The following is a 21,833-nucleotide window of genomic DNA, read 5'->3' on the forward strand; positions in this document are numbered from 1 at the left end:
AAACTAAATTGCTTTCAGCAAAAAGCCAAAAAAACAAACACCACCTTAGTTTAATAGTTTTCAGTAGAGGAAGTTAATACAACTTATTACATAATTAATAGATTTACTATAGAAATGATGCTACTCAAACTCTTTACAATAAAAGATGCCTAATTTTAAAAGTTTTAGGGATTTTGGTTGCAAGGTTTCATCCTTAGAAATGGCAAAAACCTATGAAAAATTGAAGTAAAGAGTGATAAGGACATCTTCTAAAGCTTATCACTTTAATGCTACCACTTGAGGTGCCCAAGTGGTAAAGGATTGCAAAGGGTTTGTAGAAGGTTCCAGACGAGGACAAAAATTTACATATGAAGAAAAAGGGACATTTTCTAAAGCTATCTATCATATAATAGAGGCTAGAGGGTGTTTCACAAGATATTAGGGTGCATAAAAGTTCAAAAATATGACCAAATCAGCAATTCTAACTAGAGTTACTAAGATATTTGAAGTTGACTAAATGTCACGGGAGATTCTAGTCCATGGTATAAGAGGCCATGGCTTCTTGAGAACAACCCCAACCATGGACTTAAAACAAGAAGAGATCACCTACTAATGGTTAAAAAAGGCTCACATCTAAACAGCAAGACTAGATGATTAAAACCATGGACGATTATGTTAAATGCACCTTATTCATATTAATACTCAACTTTTTTGCATTTTTACTAAAGTTTATCAAAGATTAAGCCAATTTGCTTACATTATCAGGGCTCCACATTATCTCCTTTCTTCGATCTTTTGCATTGCCCTGTTTTCATAAACCACCAAAACCTGGAGCAATGTTAATTATTCAATCAAATATGATATTCGGGGAAAAAAGAAATAACATCATCTTTTTGTTTTTTCTTGCATTCAGTGAGCACTGATACAATATAAAAACCTAACAGGTTTTGGAACATCTGTTACAGACATACTCTATAACAGGAGGGGAAAATGAATGGGAAGGTGATCAAAATGGCCAATTACAGAACAACTGAAATGCCTTCCTTTCTGGGAGGAAGCACCGCTTTCTTATTTCCAGGGAAGGCATTCTGTGAGATATCCACCAGGGCTTTGAAGCTGTAAGGTTCATGCATAGACAGCTCTGAGAGAACTTTCCTGTTCAGCTGGATGTTCTCCTTCATCAACCCATGTATAAAGTTATTGTAATTAACCTGTGAGACAAGACCAAGGTAGAAAACAAGGAAACAAATAAGTCAAATTCTAGCTTATGTATACTGTTATTGAAGGAAAGCCTCCTATATTTTCAGAACAGACAAGTATGAGGATGATAACATAGCAAAATTATGCTCGAAATTTTACAATAGTTATGCTTGAATATTTAGGCTCTCTCTCAAACCAATCTCCCCCTCCTGGCTCTTCCCCTTTTACATTTTATTTTATTTTATTTTTTATGTTCAAAATAGGTTAGAAAATTTGACATGGTAATATTTTACCACAGGATCTAAGATCATAATCCATGGAGCAGAGCAAGAAGAACAGAACCGACTATCTAGCTGATTGTAAGGGAAGTAAGGAGAGTGAAGCCAACTGGGAAAAGGATGTAATTTTGTTGCAATTCGAAAAGGCAGTGCAAAAGTACTTGCACTGTAAGTTGACCAGGGTGTCGACTCCACCTAGTGAGAGCAGTTTATTAGCGCCCTAACAACTTTGATTCAGAACAAAGGCCCCAAATGGTGGCACCTTGCAGAACATTCCAAAACTCAGACAAGGTGGTCATTGACAGGTTTACTGCATTAGAAGAATGGCTTTGCGGTATGAAATTTGCTGCTGCAGCAGCATTGGAGCAACATGGCGCAACAAGCAACAACTCAAACTTGAGTGATGGACACAATGGCTGCTTGGCTAAGCTTCTGAGTAGAATAAGCATTTTATTATATGTGTGCATATATCTCCATATTTGATAACCCTAAAATCATTTTTCAATTATCACAAGGCTTAAAACCTAGAATGTTCTATCCTTGCCCATCAATTAAGCAAGTTCATACAGAAATATTCTCAGTTTTATGTGCTACTCCCTTAATATAATAGGCCACCGATTACAATGCCTAATCATTACAATGATTTGCAGTATCATTGGCACTACTACCACTAGCAACACCACTGCTAACAATCCATAACAACACAACAATTATTCTTTTAAATTCTTCAGTCATCAATATGAACATCCTCGCTACCATCGTAATAGGTAACATTTTTCTCTGTTACAATTAGAATAAATGTGAACTTTTGCATTTTCAAGCTATATTGTCAAGCAGTGAACATTAATGCTCAGAATGGCAATATATGAAATCATTAGGGATGAGTCGAGCTTAGTTGTTGCCCTAACAGTAGTCAAAGTAATTCATTTTCAAACAATTTGCAACAGAGATGGATTGCTGAAAACAAATCATTTAAGGATAAAAATCATCTATGCATCAAAAAGTGTGAGAAAGATCGAGAAAGAAATTAGATTAGGAGAAATTAATAGAAATGAGTTAAAGAAAGAGGTATTTACAGAGCAGTTGAAAAGGAAAAAGGATGTATGTAAAAAAGAGAAGCATACTCCATGCAGGCGGGAGCCAGCATTAATTCTTTCGATCCAAAGAGAGCGCATGTCCCTTTTTTTGGTTCTTCGATCTCTGTAAGAATACTGCAATGCCTTCTCCACCCTCTCTCTCGCTATCCTTATGCAGTTCTTCGCCCTCCCCCTGAATCCTTTTGCTAGCTTAAATATTTTGTCCTTGTTCATCTTTCTATCTTTCTCAATGCAGACTGCACATTCACACAAAGGTGTTAATTCCACTTTGCTTGGCATTTACCTTGGAATGGTTTGTACAATATCAATCAAGTGGAAGTCACCGCTATGAAATCACAGGCATTTAACCATTTACCCTGTGTCATTCAAAGAGAAGGGAACACTATAGATGGGGGAGCCTACTTGGCCCCTTTGATGAAATGAGCAAATTAACCTCAACTCTAACAATGTAATGCTGACAGGAGTGCCAGTGATCCCATCAATGACAAGCATCCTTTGAGAAGTTAGTACCAAGTACTACTCCACAAATCATCAATGGGACCCTTCTATATTCAAAGATTCCCACATTCGTCTTGTGCCAAATCACCCAAAGAGTGGCTAAGCTCGGTTTTCACAACATCCCCCACCAGGTTTCTTCCTCAACCCTTCCAAAGAAACATACATCCCAAGACCGCAACCATCCCTCTTCCATTTTTTTATATGATAAAATGATAAAGGGGGTAATTTTACAAACTTCCAAAAACATGGGGTTTTACGTTGACTCCTATGATTATAAATACTTCTCTCTCTCATATTTTTTGTACTCGTTGTTTTCAGATTTTAGTTCATGAAACAAATCAAAACCACTTGTCCCTCCTTTAGTGATAAGCATATTTCAACTTTGATCCATGATTAACCCATAGTCTCCCAAATTACTATAATCCTTCATAGATTCATTGTTCATGAAGGTCACTAAGTTGTAGTCTGACTGCTAATGGAGATTGTTCCCAATGGTTTTTCTAACAACAAAAAAAAAAAAACAGAGAACACTTTATTCATCCTGGCACACCTAAGGAGTATGCAAAATGAAAGGAACGGGCAGTTTGGTAGGAAAAATGCAAACTTCACAAATGTTTTCATAGCTGAAAATAAAACCAATGAACATTTTCATTTTTTATTGTGAAATGCTTGCATTTTTTTTCCAGATGCAGAAATCAGTATTTTGAATGCTCTCTAAAAAAAGACACTTCTAAGAAACATTTCCACAAATGGTTTCTGAAAACATGTTGCCCAACATGTTCTCTATACCATATCAAATTTTCCAATTTTAGAAACAGAAAACATCTTCTTGAGAAACAGGGCCCGAAAAATTTACATCATTCATTAACGTCAGAGCCTACAGGGGGAACTCTGGCCCTAAATGCAAGTCTATAAAATTCCCGGCATTGAATCGAGCAAGCCCTGTAAAACTCCAACAGAACCCAAGCAACTTTCAATTTCAAAAGCATTTAAGATAATTGCTGTTTCCCACAATTTCTTGAAAAAGGCATAAGCCTCTTCCAAGCGAAAAAAATCATGCAATTTCGCTTCGAAGGCCAGAATAGAATATTCCAGATGTCAAGCACATGGCTACCAAGATTAAGACAGTTAAATTCCCGCCTCTCCTAATTCATATGCAACAGGCATGAATTCCAGTAATTTGTACGAAAAATTACAACTATGATTATCATTGTGATAATTATTCCCTGAAACAGTGTGTTGTGAAAATATCTAACAACAAAAACTCCAAGAGCAGCCGACAAATCAATAAACCCAAGAGCGAACAATCTCAGCACGATGATTTATTCTGCAATCAACAAGAAAAAAGAATAACTTTCGACAGCCCTAAGTCTCTGTTTGGTTTCTGAGAAAACGCAGAAACCAAAACTTCCACTCGAACTGAGCCTCAGAAATTCTCCATTTTTTTATCCCTTTATTTTCAGAAAGCAGACCGAAAAACAACATAAGATAAAGATTCAAAATATTGAAACTTGCCTTTATTGTGTGAGGTTTCTCGAAAACCAAACAGAGGAGAAAATTGAAAACCCTACAAGGAGAGAAAGTGGTGCAGTCGAAGTGTCCGGTTCAGGGGTTTGGTTTTGAAATAAGGACAACTCAGAGAACCGGCCGGTTCAAAATTCAACCCGGATCGACCAGAAATGACCTCCTTACCATTTTTATTTATTTTTTTTACCATTTTTTTTAAAATTATTATTATTAGGATAAAATCAATATAAAATTTTCCTTGTGTACCAATTATTACATTGGCAAGTATTTAAACCTTTAATAAATTTAATAAAATAATATTCCAATACAAAAAATTATTAGAATTTATTTGATAAGGCCTAGTAAAATTCTTTATTTATATTTCTTTTTTCTTGCATTTTTCTTAAAAAAAATTTAGAAGTCAAATATATTCAAGGGAAACATATAAAGGAAAGAAAATAAAGAAAAAAAATTAAAACAAAATAAAAAGTAAATTATTCCACACACCTCTTAAAACTCATTTTACTTATTTTTACTCTTATATATAAAAATTAAATAATTTATAAATATAATTTTTTAAATTAATTTGAGTTAAAATTTGATTTTTTTTTATAGTAATTTTAATGATAAAAAACCATAAATTTTTATTCATTAGTATTTTAGAAAACCAAACTTAATATTTACGACATTTGGATGCTTTAATGTCATGCAAGTTCGAAAGTATTCAAAGAAAAAAAATATCAGAAAAATAAATTTATTGTGTTTAATTTTACCATAAAAATACAAAAAAAAAATACTAAAATTAATTAAAAAATTTTAAATAAATTAAATAAGTTTAAAATACATAAAAATAGTTTAATTTTTATTTTATTTTTTTATTTTTTTATTTTTCATTTTTATTTTCTTTTAATTTTTCCTCACGGAATGAATGGCTTTGAACCTTTTACATAGAAAACTAAAAATCAAATAAAATAAAAATCTATAAGAGCATTTATAAAGGCATTATGGCAGCGATTCTTAGCACAAACAAACTGTTCAAACATTCATTTTCCTCCTACACATTATTATCATTATTATTTATTTTATTTTGGTTCTTAAAAATAGTTTTTAATTATTTTTAGAAACAAAATGTTGTTCCAAAATCCAAACATAAAAAAACAGTTTCTAAGGGATTATTTTGTAACTGTTTTTTAGAGTAATTTTATGTCATTCGAAACAAAAAATCAGGAAAACACATTCGTTAATAAAAAATTATTTTTTGTTTATTACTTATTTTCTTAAGATTGTTTTAAAAAGTAATTATACAGAGAATAATAAAATATAAAATATTAGATATAAAAATTATTTTTAAAACATATTTAAAAATAGGGAGAATTGTGTTTTGGGCCCAGTTAGGCCCAAAAATTAATAAAAGATCCTCCAAACACCTATAATTGATCGTAAGGATATAAGGTTGGAATAGACAAAAATACCTCTTTTTACTTACACCCATGATTTTGTCTTTATACCACCACTCTTTACATGCCCCATCCATAAAATTCTCCTTTATTTAATCATTTTTTTTTATTTTTTTTTATTTTTTAAACTCCTTTAAAAATAATTGAAAAATCAACATTATTTTCTATTTTTAAATTATAAATAAATAAAAATTACATTAATGATTCAAAAATTATTTTGGAACATACTTTTGAAAAAAATATTAATTTAAATGAATAAAAATTATTTTTTACATTTTACAAGTAAATAATTTAATGATTAAAACACTATTTAAAATAAATATATTTACTTTTTTTTTTCTTTTATACTCAAAAGTATTTTAAAGTTTATTTTTTTATTATTATAAAATAAAAAGTTTAAAGTTTTTTTTTTAATCTTTTTCTTTCCATAGTTTAATAATTTTTTGAACATAGACTTTTGTAATAAGTTATATGAATGTTCCAAATTTGTTTATTAAGGAATTTTTTTAATGATTTGAATTAATTGAAAATTTATTGAAATGAGAAAAAAGAAAAAGAGAGAAAGAGGATAAATGAAGAGTTTTTATTTTAAATATCCAACTAAAATGTTTTCGTATTTAGAAATGGATTATATCAATACATAGTATAGTAAAGATTGATTTTTTTCTCATACAAAAGGGTTAAATGATATGTTTACTCATTTTAAATAAAAACAAGTAGTTAAAAATTATATAGATTATGTTTGAGTTTGGTTTTAAAATATTTTTTCTAGTTTTTATTATTTTTTTATTTTTAAAAATTATTTTTATTTTCTATATTGTCTCTTTTTGAAAATACATTTAATTAAAAAAATGAAAAATATTTTTAAAATGAAAATTGAAGACCTTGTTTAATACTAAGATAATAAAAAGAATTAAATTTCATTTATTAATTATTCTTTTTTATTTTTAAAATATAATATGTTCACAATTAAATAAAGGAATTGGTCAATTGTATATTTTTTCACAAAAATGTAATATGTTCATAAAAAAATTGGATTGAAGTTTTTCATCATTTTTTTAATCAAACTACTAGAATCATGTTTAATACAAATATAGGCATATATGCATTACGGGAATATGAAATTTGTGTCACTATACAAGAGTATTTACTAACTGTATAAGGGAAATGTACTAAGTGTACAAGCAGTGTATAAGATTATCATTTATAAAAGATTTCAATCTATTTTGAACCACTCCTTTATTTTCCTTGTCACTCACAAATTGTATACTCATGTCATGCACTTTATTTAACTCCCATATGGAAATTCCGATACTTTCCCCAATAATGATGTTTGGGAAAAAAAAAAACTAACCCTAATTCATCCATCCTTTTATTAGTTAAACCATTAGAAATATGGTTAACACACCTACATGGACATATTACTTAGGATAGATATATTGTACAATGGTATTACACTAATTGTACAAGGGAAATGTACTAAGTGTACAAGGAAAATATACTAAGTGTACAAGGGTGTACAAGACTACCATCTATAAAAAAATTTAATCGATTTTGAATCACTTTTTCATTTTCCTTGTCACCCATAGATTGCATACATACGTCATGCAATTTATTTAACTTTCACATGAAAATTTCGATACTTTTCTTAGTAATAATGTTTGGGGAAAAAAATTTTAATCATAATTCATCCACCATTTTGTTAGCCAAACCATTAGAAATAAGATTAATATATCTACGTGGACACACAACTTAAGAGGGATATATTGCACCATTGTACAATGATGTTACACTAACTGTACAAGGGAAATGTACTAAGTGTACAAGAGAAATATACTAAGTGTACAAGGGTGTACAAAGCTACCATTTGTGAAAGATTTTAGTCGATTTTGAATCATTTCTTTATTTTTTTTGTTACCCATAAATTGTTTATGAAATTTGCACTATTATATAAGGGTGTTACACTAACTATAAAAGAGTATTCCACTCACTGTGTAAGGCAATGTACTAACTGTATGGGGTAAATGTACTAATTATATAAGGGTGTACAAGGTTATCTTTTATGCAAGATTTTAATCAATTCTGAACTTTTTTTTTCTTGTCACCTAAGGATTGAACACTTTTCCCCCACACATTCCTTCACCTAAAAATTGTTTTAATTTGAAATTTTAAATTTCATCATCCAAATTTGTAATTGCATATTTCATTTAAGTAGTTTAACAATATTTTTTCTTACTACATTTACATCCTATATAAAGGAAAATTAACCATAATATTTAGGTATAACCTTTTTTTTTTTTTTGTGAAATCAAATTAATATAAATGGATAACACATTAATGTCATTGTTTTAAATAACTTAAGACAATATAAACAACATATAATAACTGTTGAGGAAAAATTATGAATATTTTTTTACCAAACTATGTCATTTAGATCTTCTCTACCAAAATTAAAACATAGGAAATAAAATTAAAATTAATCACATTTAAAGTGTTTATTACAAGTAAACCGAATGAAATATATATTTTTACTATTTTACCTTTATAAACATAATGTTAGCAGATATTAAAAAAATCATATTTAAATAGAATTAAAAAGGATAAAAAATTATCTTTGTAACATTTGTAATTTTTTTTTTATAAAAAATCATTAATTTAAATTATCAAGTTAATTTAAAATAATTTTTTTTGTTGTAATTATAGTTTTAAAGATTCTACAATTTTTATATTATTACTTTTAATTTATTTTCTTTGATTTTTTATTTTAAATTTCATCTAAACTTGTTTTTTCTTACATTTATATGTTTTATATTATATCCTTATTTAAAGTGATTTTCATCTAATTTGTATTCCATTATATTCTCTTTTCAATTTTAATGTGTTGTTATACCTCTTTACATAACAAAATATTTTATTATTTTTCATCTACAAAACTTTATACAAAAGATATCATGTACGAGGAAAAAAAATAAAAAAAGAGAAAATTATGATATAATTTACATACACATCTCTTAATATGATACATTTGCTTGACTTAATGACATCATGTTTTAATAATTTAAATCATGTCAAGTCCACATCTATTTTAGATTTAAAAAGGCATTTGAATATTTTTCAAATTATTAAGTTATAATACATTATTCAATTAAAAATTAATTATCACCATTAGTTAAAAGATGATCATGTTACAAAATAATATATTAAAACAATATCAATGTATTGTCCGAAAAATAAAGAAAATATTCAAATAATTGTTTACAACCTTAAAGATATTTATATATATATATATTGGATAAAAAAGAATAATAATATTTTTTAAGGTGTTTAAAAATTATTTATTATATATTTTGTAAGTTTTAAAATAAATATTTTATGAGGTATTTAAAAAATTTTTACTTTAAAAATATAGTAATAATCCTTTTCAACCATTGATTACCAATATTTAATTTATTAGGCATGGTTTTTGGGAGAAAAATAATTGATGAAAATAGTAACACCTTTCTAGAAAAGAATTAATTTACATGTCCCACCGATTAATATGTGAGAGAAAAAGATAAGGTGAATGATGAAAGAGAGGGAAAAAAAGAATGAAAGAGAGTGGGAAGTTAGTTGTTTTCTTTTTCTTTTTGACAATAAATGGCATTTTCGGAAAATTAAATGTTTCATATCCTTCTTTTCAATTTGTAGACTTTCTTTAGGTGTTGGGTTTAAATATGAAACTTATGAGGATCTTTTATCAATTTTTGGGCCCGGGCCCAAAACACAATTCTCCCTTAAAAATATTCAAAATAGGTTAAAAACATTATAAAATAGTTTTTAAAAACTATTCTTATAAATTGCTTTTTAAAACTGTTTTTTAAAACAGTTACGAAAAAGACCCTAAGTTTCTTCCTTCCGTTAAAGTCTAATGTGCATTAATGCATAATTGAAAAGTTTTCACAAGGTATTTGTCATATTTTCAAAATACTCTACCAAAAAACCGAGCTAAAATTATTTTCAAAAACATGTGTTCAAAACAAATTCTTGAAAATCCATTTTCAGTAAAACATTTGTCAAAACATGATTTTGAAATTAAAAAAAAAAAAAATTGTTTTCAAAAATAATTTCTAAACAAATTATCAAAGCTTATTTGGAAACTGTTTTTAAAAATAGAGAACTATTTTTGAAAAACAAAAAGTTGTTTTCCTCACTCGAAGATGTGTTTTTTGGGAACTTGTTCTTTCTAAGAATTATTTTTTAAAAATAATTACCTAGAATGATTGAAAATAAAGCATTACAGATAAAAATTGTTTCTTAAAAAATATTTGAAAACATAAAAAAACAGATTTAAGAACATTTGAAGCTCTAAACAGATTTTTGTTCTAGTCTTTATATCTTGGAGAAAAAAATGGACAAGGTATTAATGGAACTATGGAAAGGTAACCATGTTCATCTGCTCTGGAAAAGAAACAACAGTGAGGGATCCTGGAACACCACAACCCTCAGATTGCTTTCTGATGACCAAAGCTGCCTCTGTAACATCTAAACCAACTTCAGGGTGTCTGAACACTGTTATTCCGGTGATCGGGTGGCACAGTTCATCCTCCTGCATGTCTCAAATCGTCGCCAGGCAACCGTGTGGATCTCATATTGTGCACATCCTGCAGTGGAAGACTGGTGTAAGATAAGAAATTGATCTCACAAACTGACCTGTATGCTGCAACCAAAGCTAGTTGGAGGTAGAAAATCCAGGATGCCCCTAAACATGAGGCGAGAGCAACATCAGGGAAATTTCATCTGAATTATGTTATCGGACCGAATCTGCATGCTTGAGTCCCAAAGAACCTGTCATTGCCAGGGTAATTTTCTTATGAACGTATTTGTCAAAGAAAGAGTGTGTACTTTAAGCTCACTGAGCTGCCAGCCAAAAAAGTATCCCCCATAAAGGTTGGTACCCTCTTTCCACAATCTTCATACAGCTGAAACCATCCATTCCCTTCAAGTTCAAACCTATGTATTTGTTAATCTGTCCATGACTGAAAACTGCATTTGTTAATAGATATTTATCCATTCCTAACTTGCTTGTGATTGCTTGAAATGAGGGATTGGCTAATCCCTTAGTAAAGATGTCTACAAGTTGTCCATTTGTTGAAACATATGGTACGCGTATCAGTCAATCTGGCTTCTCTTTTATGAGTGCCGATCCACTTCCATATGTTTGGTCCGACCATGTTGAACTAGGTTATGAGCAATGTTAATAGCAGACTTGTTGTCACAATAGAGTTTCATTAGTTTTTGCCACTTGATTCTAGATCTTCAATAGTGATTTTTAGCCATAACAATTCACAAATTTCATACGCCATGCTTTGAATTCAGCTTTACTACTTGATCTTTTTATTATTTATTTATTTATTTATTTTATGCAAAACAACAATATAATATATTAAGATAAGTAATAAGAGGTACAATAGAAGGATGAAAATCCTCCAAAAAAACTACACCAGAAGTATGCTGGGACTTTTGAAGCACCAAGTAAATCTATATAACTGTGAGGTGTCATAACCAATATAGGAATATACAAATATTAATCAATCTTTGCTAGCCTACACCTTTGGAACTACACATTGACATCCAATCAAGTTGAATTATATTAAGGGGAATACCCTTAAAAGTTGTGGTATTAGAGGCCCAAAAGGAAGCAAAAAAATGAATGATATCCCAAAGAACCTCTGAAGTTTTCACCTTGTCGTAAAAAATCCTAGTGCTTCTTTCCTCCTACACAACCCAAATCAAAGCAAGACAAGTGGTTTGCCATAGAACCCCGCCTCTAATGGAATTTCCCAACCATTTATATGAGATGGCCATCATGTTACACATACTCCTAGAAGGAATCTAGACCAAATGAGCCAATTTGAATAATCTATGTCATGGCCCAAAGTCAAAGGACAATGTAAGAAAAGATGATTCACCGATTCACCACTCTCCTTACATACAAATATCAAGACTGAGGGCTTTGTAAGATCTTCTCAATTATAGTATGTTATTGGTATTAACTTTCTTGTGTGCTACTAGCCAAACGAAGGATTTAACCTTAAGTAGACTTGTGATTTCCAAACAAAATAGCAAGGAATAATGGAACTTGATCAGCATGGTTGGACAAGGCTAAAAAGAACGACTTTATTGTAAATAAACTTGAAGAAGATAAAGACCAAACTCTCGCATTTAGAACAAATGGAGATAAATTAAGTAAGAAAGAGAGGATATGAGTCTTTAAAAATCTCCTATCTCAAAATTAGAAAGGTTGCAACAAAAGTTTAAGTTCCAAGAGAAGGGATAAGTGCACCTAAGAATTGATGAAATAGTAAGGTTTTTTACTATGACAATTCTGAATAAACTTGGGAATTTGGAACACAAAGGTTGATCCCCCACCAAAGTCTTCCTAGAAACGGATTCTTGTCCCATCTCCCACCACTAACCAAGTGCATTTGGTAAAATCCTGAAAAACCTATCAATGGCCTTTCAAGGGCAACAATGTGATCAGCTGACAATAGTGTTGGCATCCCACCCATTAGTATGCGTTTCATAAATGTTTAGAATAATCTAATGTCAAACAACAAAACTTTTATTAGGAAACCTCCAAAGTCATTTCCCTAATAAAGCATGATTTCTTAAAGAAATCTTCACAAACCCTAGGGATCTTTGAACATGGAGAGCAAATAACTAGGAATATGAGACAAGAAAGAATGAATAAGAGTTATCTTTCCACCTAATGACAAACATGCTTTTTTCCACCCATTTTATGTTCACGAAATTATCTCAATCATCAAATTTCAGAAAGCATAAGCCTTTGGGTTCCCTTTAGTGGGAGCCCCAAATAAGGAATAGGCTAATCAAACACTTTGTCACCAAGCAACATTGCCATCTTAGTGAGCTAATTTTGATCAATGTTGATGTCAGAGAAGGTACTCTTATTTAGATTGAATTTAAGTACATATATATGTCCAAACACTTAACAAAATTATCTTAAGAGTTTGCAATTCTTCCAAATAGGCTCTTGAAAAGAAGATGGTATCATTTGCAAATTGCAAATGGGACACTATAGTCTTACTTCTACCGACAGTGAAGCCTTCTAATAACCTACTCTCCACAACCTTAACATCATTCTACTTAATACATCATCCACAATGGTTAAGGAGAAAGGAGATAATGGATCTCCTTATCTTAGGCCTCTAAAAGCTTTGACCCAATCTTTAGCATTGCCATTCACTAAGATTGCAAAAAATACGAAGGATAAACCACCTCTCATTCAAGTCTTTCATTTAGAACTTAACCCCTTCCTTTCAAGTACATGGACTAGAAAACCCTAATCCACATAATCATAAGCCTTTTTAAAATCAATTTTGAAAACCACCATTTCCTCTCCAAAACGTCTCTTTTTATCCACTATTTCATTGGCTATCAACATAACATCAAATATTTGCCTTCCTTGAACAAAAGCTCCATGTGTAACATGGATAGTTTCATGAAAAACACATCATATAAGACTTTGGCTATGATCTTATACAAACAAGTGGTCAAGCTCATAGGTCAAAAATTGGAAATCCTTTTTGTTTGACTCTTTTTGGACACTAGAAGAATGAATACATTTGTACTTTGATTAACTACCCCGTTTCTATGAAATTCTGAAAACATCCTTACTAAATCCTTCTTAATCACATCCCAACACTCTTGAAATATAACAATGATGAAAACATCAGGCTCAGGATCTTGTCCCTATCTAACTGAAAAATGGCTTTAAAAATCCATTTTTCACTAAAAGGGCATTCCGACCATGAAGCATTCTCTATTCAAAAGGGTGACCAATCTCAAACTTCTAACCTCCAAGACTCTCTAGGAGGGCTCACATATAGTTTTTCAAGCAAATGCAAAATCTCCATCAAAATACTATCAATGTTATCCAAAATTGTTCTTCCTTCATTCTCTAAGATCTTAATATACTTCCTATTATGCTTGCCATTAGCCATCCTTTGCCAATGTGGAGAAAAATTGTATTTCTCATTCATATATTAAATATATATATATATATATATATATATATATATATATGCAACCCTTAAAATATATACAACAACAGAAAAAAAAAATTAAAAATCCCTACAAACCAAGGATTATATACACAAATCCACACAACCATATATGCACACAATTGTACATAGATATACACAGTTGTATACATACACAATTATATATGACATAGTTGTGTACACACACACATTTCTATATGACATAGTTGTATTTCCCATACTCCACCTCAAGTTGGTGACTATATATTATCCATTTCTAGCTTGGTAATGATTTCTTGAAATTGAGTATTAGCTAATCCTTTCGCTAAGACATTGGTTAATTGACCTCCAGTAGACACATATGGCGTATAGATTAAACCACTGTCCAACTTCTCCTCAATAAAATGTTTATCTACTTCTACATGATTGGTTCTATCATGTTGTATTGGATTATGTGCAATGTTGATAGCTAACTTATAATCGCAATAAAGTCTCATTAGTGTCTCCCATTTAATCTTCAAAGTCCTCTAAGATAATCTTAAGCCAAAACAACTCACAAATTCCTTTGGTTATTGCACATAACTCTCCTTTTGCACTAGATCTTGCAACAATGTTTTGTTTCTTACTCCTCCAAGTTACCAAGTTCCCTCTAAGAAAAGTGAATTATCCTATAGTAGACCTCACATCAACAACTGATCTTGCATAATCTACATTAGTATAGGACTCTAATGATAACTTAGTGCTTTCCTTCAACAAAACTCCTTTCTCTAGAGTTACTTTTAGGTAGTGTAGTATTCTGTATACAACTTGTAGATGCACTCCCTTCTGGTTATACATAAATTGACTCACTAGGTTGACTACATAGGCTATCTCCATTTGCATATGTTAGAGGTGAATCAAACTGCTAACCAATCTTTGGTACATACCCTTGTCCATGGTTGCATCCTCACTTGCTTCTCCAAGCTTGTGATTAAGATTAATAGGTGTGTCAGCTAATTTACATCCCGTTTTTCATGTCTGCTGCAATAAGTTAAGAACATACTTTTATTGGGAGGCAAAAATTCCCCTTTTTGAGTGAGTCACTTCAATTCCCAAGAAATTCTTTAGTTTTCCAAGATCTTCTATTTCAAACTCTTTTGCTAAGCACTGCTTCAATGCTTCTCTTTCTTCAAGATCATTTTTAGTCACTATTATATCATCCACATGAACTAGTAGGGCGATTACTCCCCTGAGGCTGAGTGTTTAACAAATAAGGTGTGGTCACTATGACTTTGTTTATAGTCAACAATTATCACGACTTTAGCAAATCTTCCAAACCAAGCCCGTGGAATTTGTTTTAGCCCATTCAAGCTTTCTTCAATTTACATAACTTTTTTCCTTTCAAGTGCATATTAAATTTAGCAAAGTGGAAGATCCATATAAATTTCTTTTTCAAGCTTTCTATATAGGAAATCTTCCAAACCAAGCCTTGGAGATTGTTTTAGCCCATACAAAGCTTTCTTCAATTTACATGCCTTTTTTCCTTTCAAGTGCATATTAAAGCTAAGTGGAAGATCCATATAAATTTCTTTTTTGAGCTCTCTATATAGGAACACATTTTTCACATCAAATTGTTGTAAGTCCCAGTCAAATTGGGCAACTAAAGAGAGTAAAACTCTCAAAGTGTTCATCTTGGTTACCGGTGCAAAAGTCTCTTGGTAATTTACTCCATATGTCTAAATATACCTTTGGAAACAAGCCTGATTTTGTACTCTCTCAAGAGAACCATTCACCTTGTACTTGATTGTGAACACCGACTTGCACCTTTCTTGACTCTTCTCCCTTGGTAACTCAACCACATCCCAAGTCCCATTCTTGTCACTTGCTTCTTGACCTTCATGGTTTGTTTCCACTCCTTACTATTTAATGTCTCAAATAAGGTCCTCGATATGGCTATGGTGTTTAAACTGGTGAGAAAATTTCTATGAGATGATGAAAATCTATTATAGGACACAAAATTAGAAAGTGGATTGTGTCTTTTCTCACTGCAATGGGCAGATTTAGATCACTAATCTCAGGAGAAATCTCAGGAGAAGATGAATTATTTCTCATAGGAAGTGGCCGATTCTGATTCTTGGACGGGTTTAGTGATGGTTGCTTTCTTACTTGAGTAAACCAAAGTTGGCCTTGTAGAGCTAGGAACTCGTTTCCCTAAAGGTGGGACTTCTAGGGTTAGTACTTGTATAGATGGTTCAGCATGTGCTTCCGGTTTCAGAGCATGCTTTGCAGCCAGACTTGCCTTCCTGGAATACACTCAACCCATGGGTCAAACTGTTTCATAGCCAATCCAATAAGTGGCTATTAATCAAAATATAGAGAAAACCATTAGAGAACACTCTAATCCAACCTCTTGGATGGAATACTAAGCTTCCCATATTTGTATTTTTGGAATTTGTTATCCATCAAATTATAAGAGAAATACTAATGCCACAATTTCTTCTATGTGGTTACTGGAACTATGGTGTCTGTCATGCAGATAAAATAATATCGTTTTTGTTTTCCTCAGGCTGTGTCATTTCCATAGCCACATCCAGTTGAGTCATCGATCTGACAAAATGCCTTTCATATTCCGGAGGTCCGGTTTCAATGCTGTAAGGGAATAGAAAAGTAAGCTTCTCATTCACACCTCTGTAGTTATCATCCAAATCCATAATTTGAGAGCCAAAGGATCAATACTGACCCAGACAGTTCGTTCAACATTTTTTGGAACAAGTAATATTATCCTTTGTGATCTACATAGAAGCTTCTCAACATCTCTAATATATAGAACAGTGGGACAGGTTTTGGAAACCGAAACCATGGAACTGGTTTACATTCTATCCGTAAGGCCCAAACAAATTGAGAGGAAAAAAAAGAACAAAAAATGGAAACAGAGCAAAAGAATAAAAGGGTTATGGCAGCATCTATTGCAACTTATGCTGAGAGGTACAAGTCTGAAGAAGCTACCCCTGAATGCACAAGCACAAATAGCATAAAGAAATAAGACCAGTCAATTTTATTGGAACTTCAACTCATTCAGATTCGTTTTTTTTCTACCTGACCAGTCACTATTGCCAATGAACCATCTTCTTCAAGAAACGGGCATCAAAACAAATGAAGTAAAAAATTTAGCAGCATTTCACAACTCAACAACTGATTTAATCAATTCTAACTATTAAACACAACTACAGCATAGTTCAAATCTGACACTATGAAAAGTTCATCATAGTCATTAAATCATATCCCACATATTGGAGTATTAACATTAGAGGCAGACAACCCCATTTCTGGAATACTGGCAATTGAATCTCAAATTACCTTGTGGGACAATCAACAACACTTTTTAGAAAAATTCTTAATGCTAAGAGGGAGGTATTCCAAAAAGACCCTCAACAGTGGATGGGAATATTGCAGAGAATTGTTCATTAGCAATTCCCCATGAAGTTCATTGTAGAATTGAGCAGAGTAGGAAGTGCCCTGGTCCTAACATATGCATCTCCTTCTACTGACAAGTGCTTAAGCTGGGCTTCAATTTTTGGGATCTCAATTCCAACCCTGTTTAGCACACAATTTTTTTGTTCCATGACATTTTAGTTAACAAGTGCAAGCAATGATGATAATTGAATTGGATCAAAGCTGAAAAGTCAGAAAATATATAACCAGAACTTGACAGAAAGAGAGAATAATAACCTATCAGTCCTGTCCCTGAGCCTAAGAAAGGACTTCCTTTCTCCTTGCTTTTGTATTTCCTGAAACATAGAAAAACATCAAGGGCAAAACATAGAAAAAGTAAAATAAAACCAACCTGGTATTTTATATAAAAAATTACTGCTCTCTATAATATTAAGTAGAAAAAATGGTTTGTAAAAGATGCTATTACTCTTGAGTAGGACTGAAGCACAGAAGGTTTCCTAAGGAAGGGACTAAGTAGTCGTTTATGATGCCGATCAAGTAAACAGCTTTAAGAACATTTTATTGGCTGCTTCATCACTAGGCTTCTGCCCCAATTGTTTTGCCACCTTCTTAAAATAGTTTAGCTGTGTTAAGGCTCATCCTTTTTTCCCCTTATTAATTGAAATACAATGCTTGTTTCTAATGTTAAAAAGAAAAAAGAAAAGAAAAAAAAAATCTAATATGTGTAAAAACGGGAGGGTTATTCACCATGAAGGAGAAAACAAATTAAAAAACAAACCAAGGATGTGTAGCTTTTTTTCTTATACAACAAATTGTGGTACACCATCTAAGCAAGACAAAAAGAATCAAAATGAACTTCTCCATCAATCTGATACAACACAAGACATGAAGTTAGACTCCTTATCCATTGCCATTCAAAAAATGAATAGATAATTATCTCTTGTTGCCGTTGAGGGAAAAAGGCATGAAAGAAAGCAATGTACAGGAAACAAAATATCTCAGATGATCAATCTTACTGAGGCAGCAAACATTGATTGTGAATGTTTAACTTTATACCTTTAACTCTCCTACACAGGAGACTGTTAATTACTTAATAGATGAATAGATTGGTTGCTTGGTTGGTTGAACCCCATTAGATAAATTGTTTGGCATGCTCAGTTGGATCGAACCCTCTGAAGATCTCCTCCTAGATGAATGGTTTCATATGCTTGGTTGGATCGAAACCTTTGCCGAAAATCTCCTATTAAATGAGAAGTTTGGTAGCCTCTGTTGGCTCAAACCCTTTGCAGAACATCTCCTCCACCCATTTATTGGCCTCAGATGTCCTACCATGCTTAAACAGACCATGTACTAAGATATCATAAGTCCATCTATTGGGTTCATACCCTTTCTGGCATATCCTATTAAACAATTCCAATGCAAGGTCCATGTCGCTCCTAGTAAGTCTTCTCAACAACATATTGTAAGTGTAGAGGTCAAGTGGAAAGCACTGTTGCATAACCTCTTCCAAGTAATTAAAATCTTGGTTCACTCCAATACAACCAGAAAATTCACCAATTAGCTGGCCAAGAATCAAATTAGGAGAAGAAATCTCATTGTGCGCATCTTTAGCATGCACCCAAGTCTCAAAAAGCTCCGGAGTCTTCAAAGAATGCAACAAAAGTACATTACCAATAAAGGATGAAACATGCCGCCCAACTCTCTCTAAGTCATCAATAAGATTTACCACCACATCGTATCTTTTATTCGTGCAAAGTACCTTCACAAGCTCCTCATAACATTCAAGACTTGGAGTTACTCCTTTTTCCCTAATTTCCTTCAGGATTTCCAATGCAATATCCACCTTGTTGGCTTTGCAAAGGCCAACGACCATGGTGTTGCATAGTTTCCTCCCTACCTTCCTCCTTTTTTGCAAGTCACTAAAGAAATTTAGAGCATCGGAGATTCTTTCATTCTTTAGGTAACTCTGCAACATCAGAATGTCAGAACTCAAATTTGGCACAATTCCACTTCTTACCATCATCTCAAACACTTCTCGAGCAAGCTCAGGTTTTTTGGCATGCCCAGCTCCATCAATGAAGAAGTTGTAAACCTGACAGTTAGGCTCCTGGTGAGACAACTGCAACTCTAGCAGTTTGAGAAACTGCTTTTCTGCATTATCCATATCACAAAGACGACAAATAACAGCTCTGAACAAAGACCTTGTAGGGGTATGACCTTTTTCTTGCAATTCAATAAGAAGTCTGGCAGCAATATCTGCCCTATTTAAAATGTTAAACCCACGTATCATATTAAAGTAAGTATTTTTGCTAGCAACCTTATTTATTTTGTTGAGTTCCCCCTGTATCAAATAACCATCATCTACCCTCCTCGCTTTACAAAGAGCTAATATAAATTTGTCATAGGTGGAAGCACTTGGCATAATATTGCGATCCAAGGCAACAAGGACCAACTCCTTCATCTTGTCCAGCTTCCCCTCTTGGCACAAAGCGTCAGCAAGAATGGAAAAGGTCTTCTTGCCTGGGAAATAACCTTGCTCAAGAGAATGCTTTAACACGTGATATGCTTCATCAGTGCTCCCATCCCCACAGAGAGTGTTAATCAGATAGTTGTAGGCCATGCTATTCGGAGAGAGTCCAAACTCTGCCCTTGAATTATACAACTCAAGAGCAACATCCACCATTCCAGCCTTACAAAAGAAGCACAAGACAGCATTCATTGTGACCTTGTCCGGCAAAATCTGACCCTCCCTCATCTCCATCAATAAATCAAGCACCTCCTCAAGTCGATTCTCCCTCAAAAGCCTACATATCAAAATGTTATAACCACATACCTCAGGCACATACCCCTCAGATTCCTTTTTGCTATGCAAGAACTCCAGGGCCCCATCAAGCCTCCCAGCCCGAACAAGATCCCTAATCCACACTCCATAAGCCTGCTCCACGGAAACCATCCCAGACCCCTGAAATTCCTCCACCAGCCTACCCGCCTCCCCAAACCTCTTCCTCTTACAAAGAGCGTCCACAATTAAACCCACCATATGCCCACCACTCAACCCAACTCTCCCGCTCTCGACCAACTGTTCCACAAACGCTTTCGCCTCGTCCAGCTGCCCCTGCTTGCAAAAATTCTTCACAATAATTGAATGGGTAATCTCGTTATCAAGCCCCCTCATCCTAATCTGCTCCACCACAACTCGAAACGCATCAAAACAATTCTCCTCCACCAACGCATTCAATAAAACATGATAAGCAAAGCTATCCAAATCAAGACCCTGAAAACGCATTTTCGCAAACAGTTGGAGGGCAATCTCCGGCTTGCCCGCAACCGCATAACCCATCACCAGGGTATCATAGAACCTAACTCTATGCACATACCGGAGCTCCGTATAATTCTGCAGGAAGTCCAGCATGAGCGACATGAGCTTCGCTCGAGCAAGGATCTTGAACGTGGCATGGAACGTGGCACGGGTATGGTGAAACCCCGGTTGCCTTCCAGCCCAATCAAAGAATTTAAGACAAGACAAAACATCACTGCCATGGGCAAGCACATCAAGAACGAACCGCTCCGAAAGCGGGAGGCGGAGGCGGCCGAGGGCGGCGTCGGCATCGTCCGGCGGGAGATCGGAGAGGATTCGGAAAATCTGGTCCATAAGGAGGATATTTTGGGGGGATTTGAACCACTGTTTGAAGGAGAGAACCACATCTTTGGCTTGAAGAGAGCCGATTCCGCCCAAAACGACGGGGTTATGGCGAGGGAGGAGGTGGTTGTGCGGCGGGGATGCAGGGGTTGTGGGGGATACCGTGGAGGTGGAAATCGAAACTCCCAAAACCCTTAAAACCCTAAAAACCCTAGGTGGATTGGTGGATGAGAGCTTGGTTCTCAGCATCTTTTACGAAGAAGAGCATTGGACTGAGACACTGAGGAGAGACTGAGGATTTTCTTCTCCGAGCAAGATGAGCTTCAAACGAATATTATTATTATTATTATGGATTTTTTTTAAAAAAAGGTTTTTTAACTCAAAATGATAGTTGCTAAAGTTGTTTCTTAGAATATTTTTAAAAATAATTTAAAATATTAAAATTATATATAAATATAAATACTAGAAATAAGTGAAAACAACTATTTTTGTTATAAAAAAAATGTTTCCTAAATTAATTGACAAAAATTAAAAACATTGTAAAACATATATTCTTAGGCTTTGTCTTAAAATTATTGTTGAAAACATTTTCTTTTGAATTTTTGAGAGATAGTTTTTTAACTTAAAAAACATGTCTGATAAAGTTGAGACTAAAAATATATTTTGAAAATAAAGTTATTTTTAATTTTTTGATAGGATTTTGT

At 32.9% G+C, this 21,833-nt stretch overlaps 2 protein-coding genes across 3 annotated transcripts; both read right to left on the minus strand.

The window, feature by feature from the left end:
• Positions 1-793: 793 nt before the first annotated feature.
• LOC117909895 (50S ribosomal protein L20) lies at positions 794-4,648 on the minus strand. 2 transcript variants are annotated; one of them, XM_034823953.1, is made up of 3 exons: positions 4,568-4,648; positions 2,582-2,790; positions 794-1,190 (listed from the first exon to the last, which is right to left on the minus strand). In XM_034823953.1, exons 2-3 carry the CDS (start codon positions 2,765-2,767, stop codon positions 999-1,001), a joined length of 378 nt encoding a protein of 125 aa, XP_034679844.1. In that variant the 5' UTR covers positions 2,768-2,790; positions 4,568-4,648; the 3' UTR covers positions 794-998. The 2 variants fall into 2 exon arrangements, with proteins under 2 accessions (XP_034679844.1, XP_034679839.1); XM_034823948.1 differs by lacking the exon at positions 4,568-4,648 and adding an exon at positions 2,910-4,218.
• A 12,564-nt stretch (positions 4,649-17,212) lies between these two features.
• Positions 17,213-21,449, minus strand: LOC117911545 (pentatricopeptide repeat-containing protein At1g71210, mitochondrial). The gene is made up of 3 exons (XM_034825951.1): positions 18,546-21,449; positions 17,766-17,824; positions 17,213-17,630 (listed from the first exon to the last, which is right to left on the minus strand). The coding sequence occupies exon 1, from the start codon at positions 21,376-21,378 to the stop codon at positions 18,733-18,735; it is 2,646 nt and encodes an 881-aa protein (XP_034681842.1). The 5' UTR covers positions 21,379-21,449; the 3' UTR covers positions 17,213-17,630; positions 17,766-17,824; positions 18,546-18,732.
• Positions 21,450-21,833: the final 384 nt, after the last annotated feature.

Source organism: Vitis riparia, chromosome 3 (assembly GCF_004353265.1).
Source record: "Vitis riparia cultivar Riparia Gloire de Montpellier isolate 1030 chromosome 3, EGFV_Vit.rip_1.0, whole genome shotgun sequence".
Lineage (NCBI taxonomy): Eukaryota > Viridiplantae > Streptophyta > Magnoliopsida > Vitales > Vitaceae > Vitis > Vitis riparia.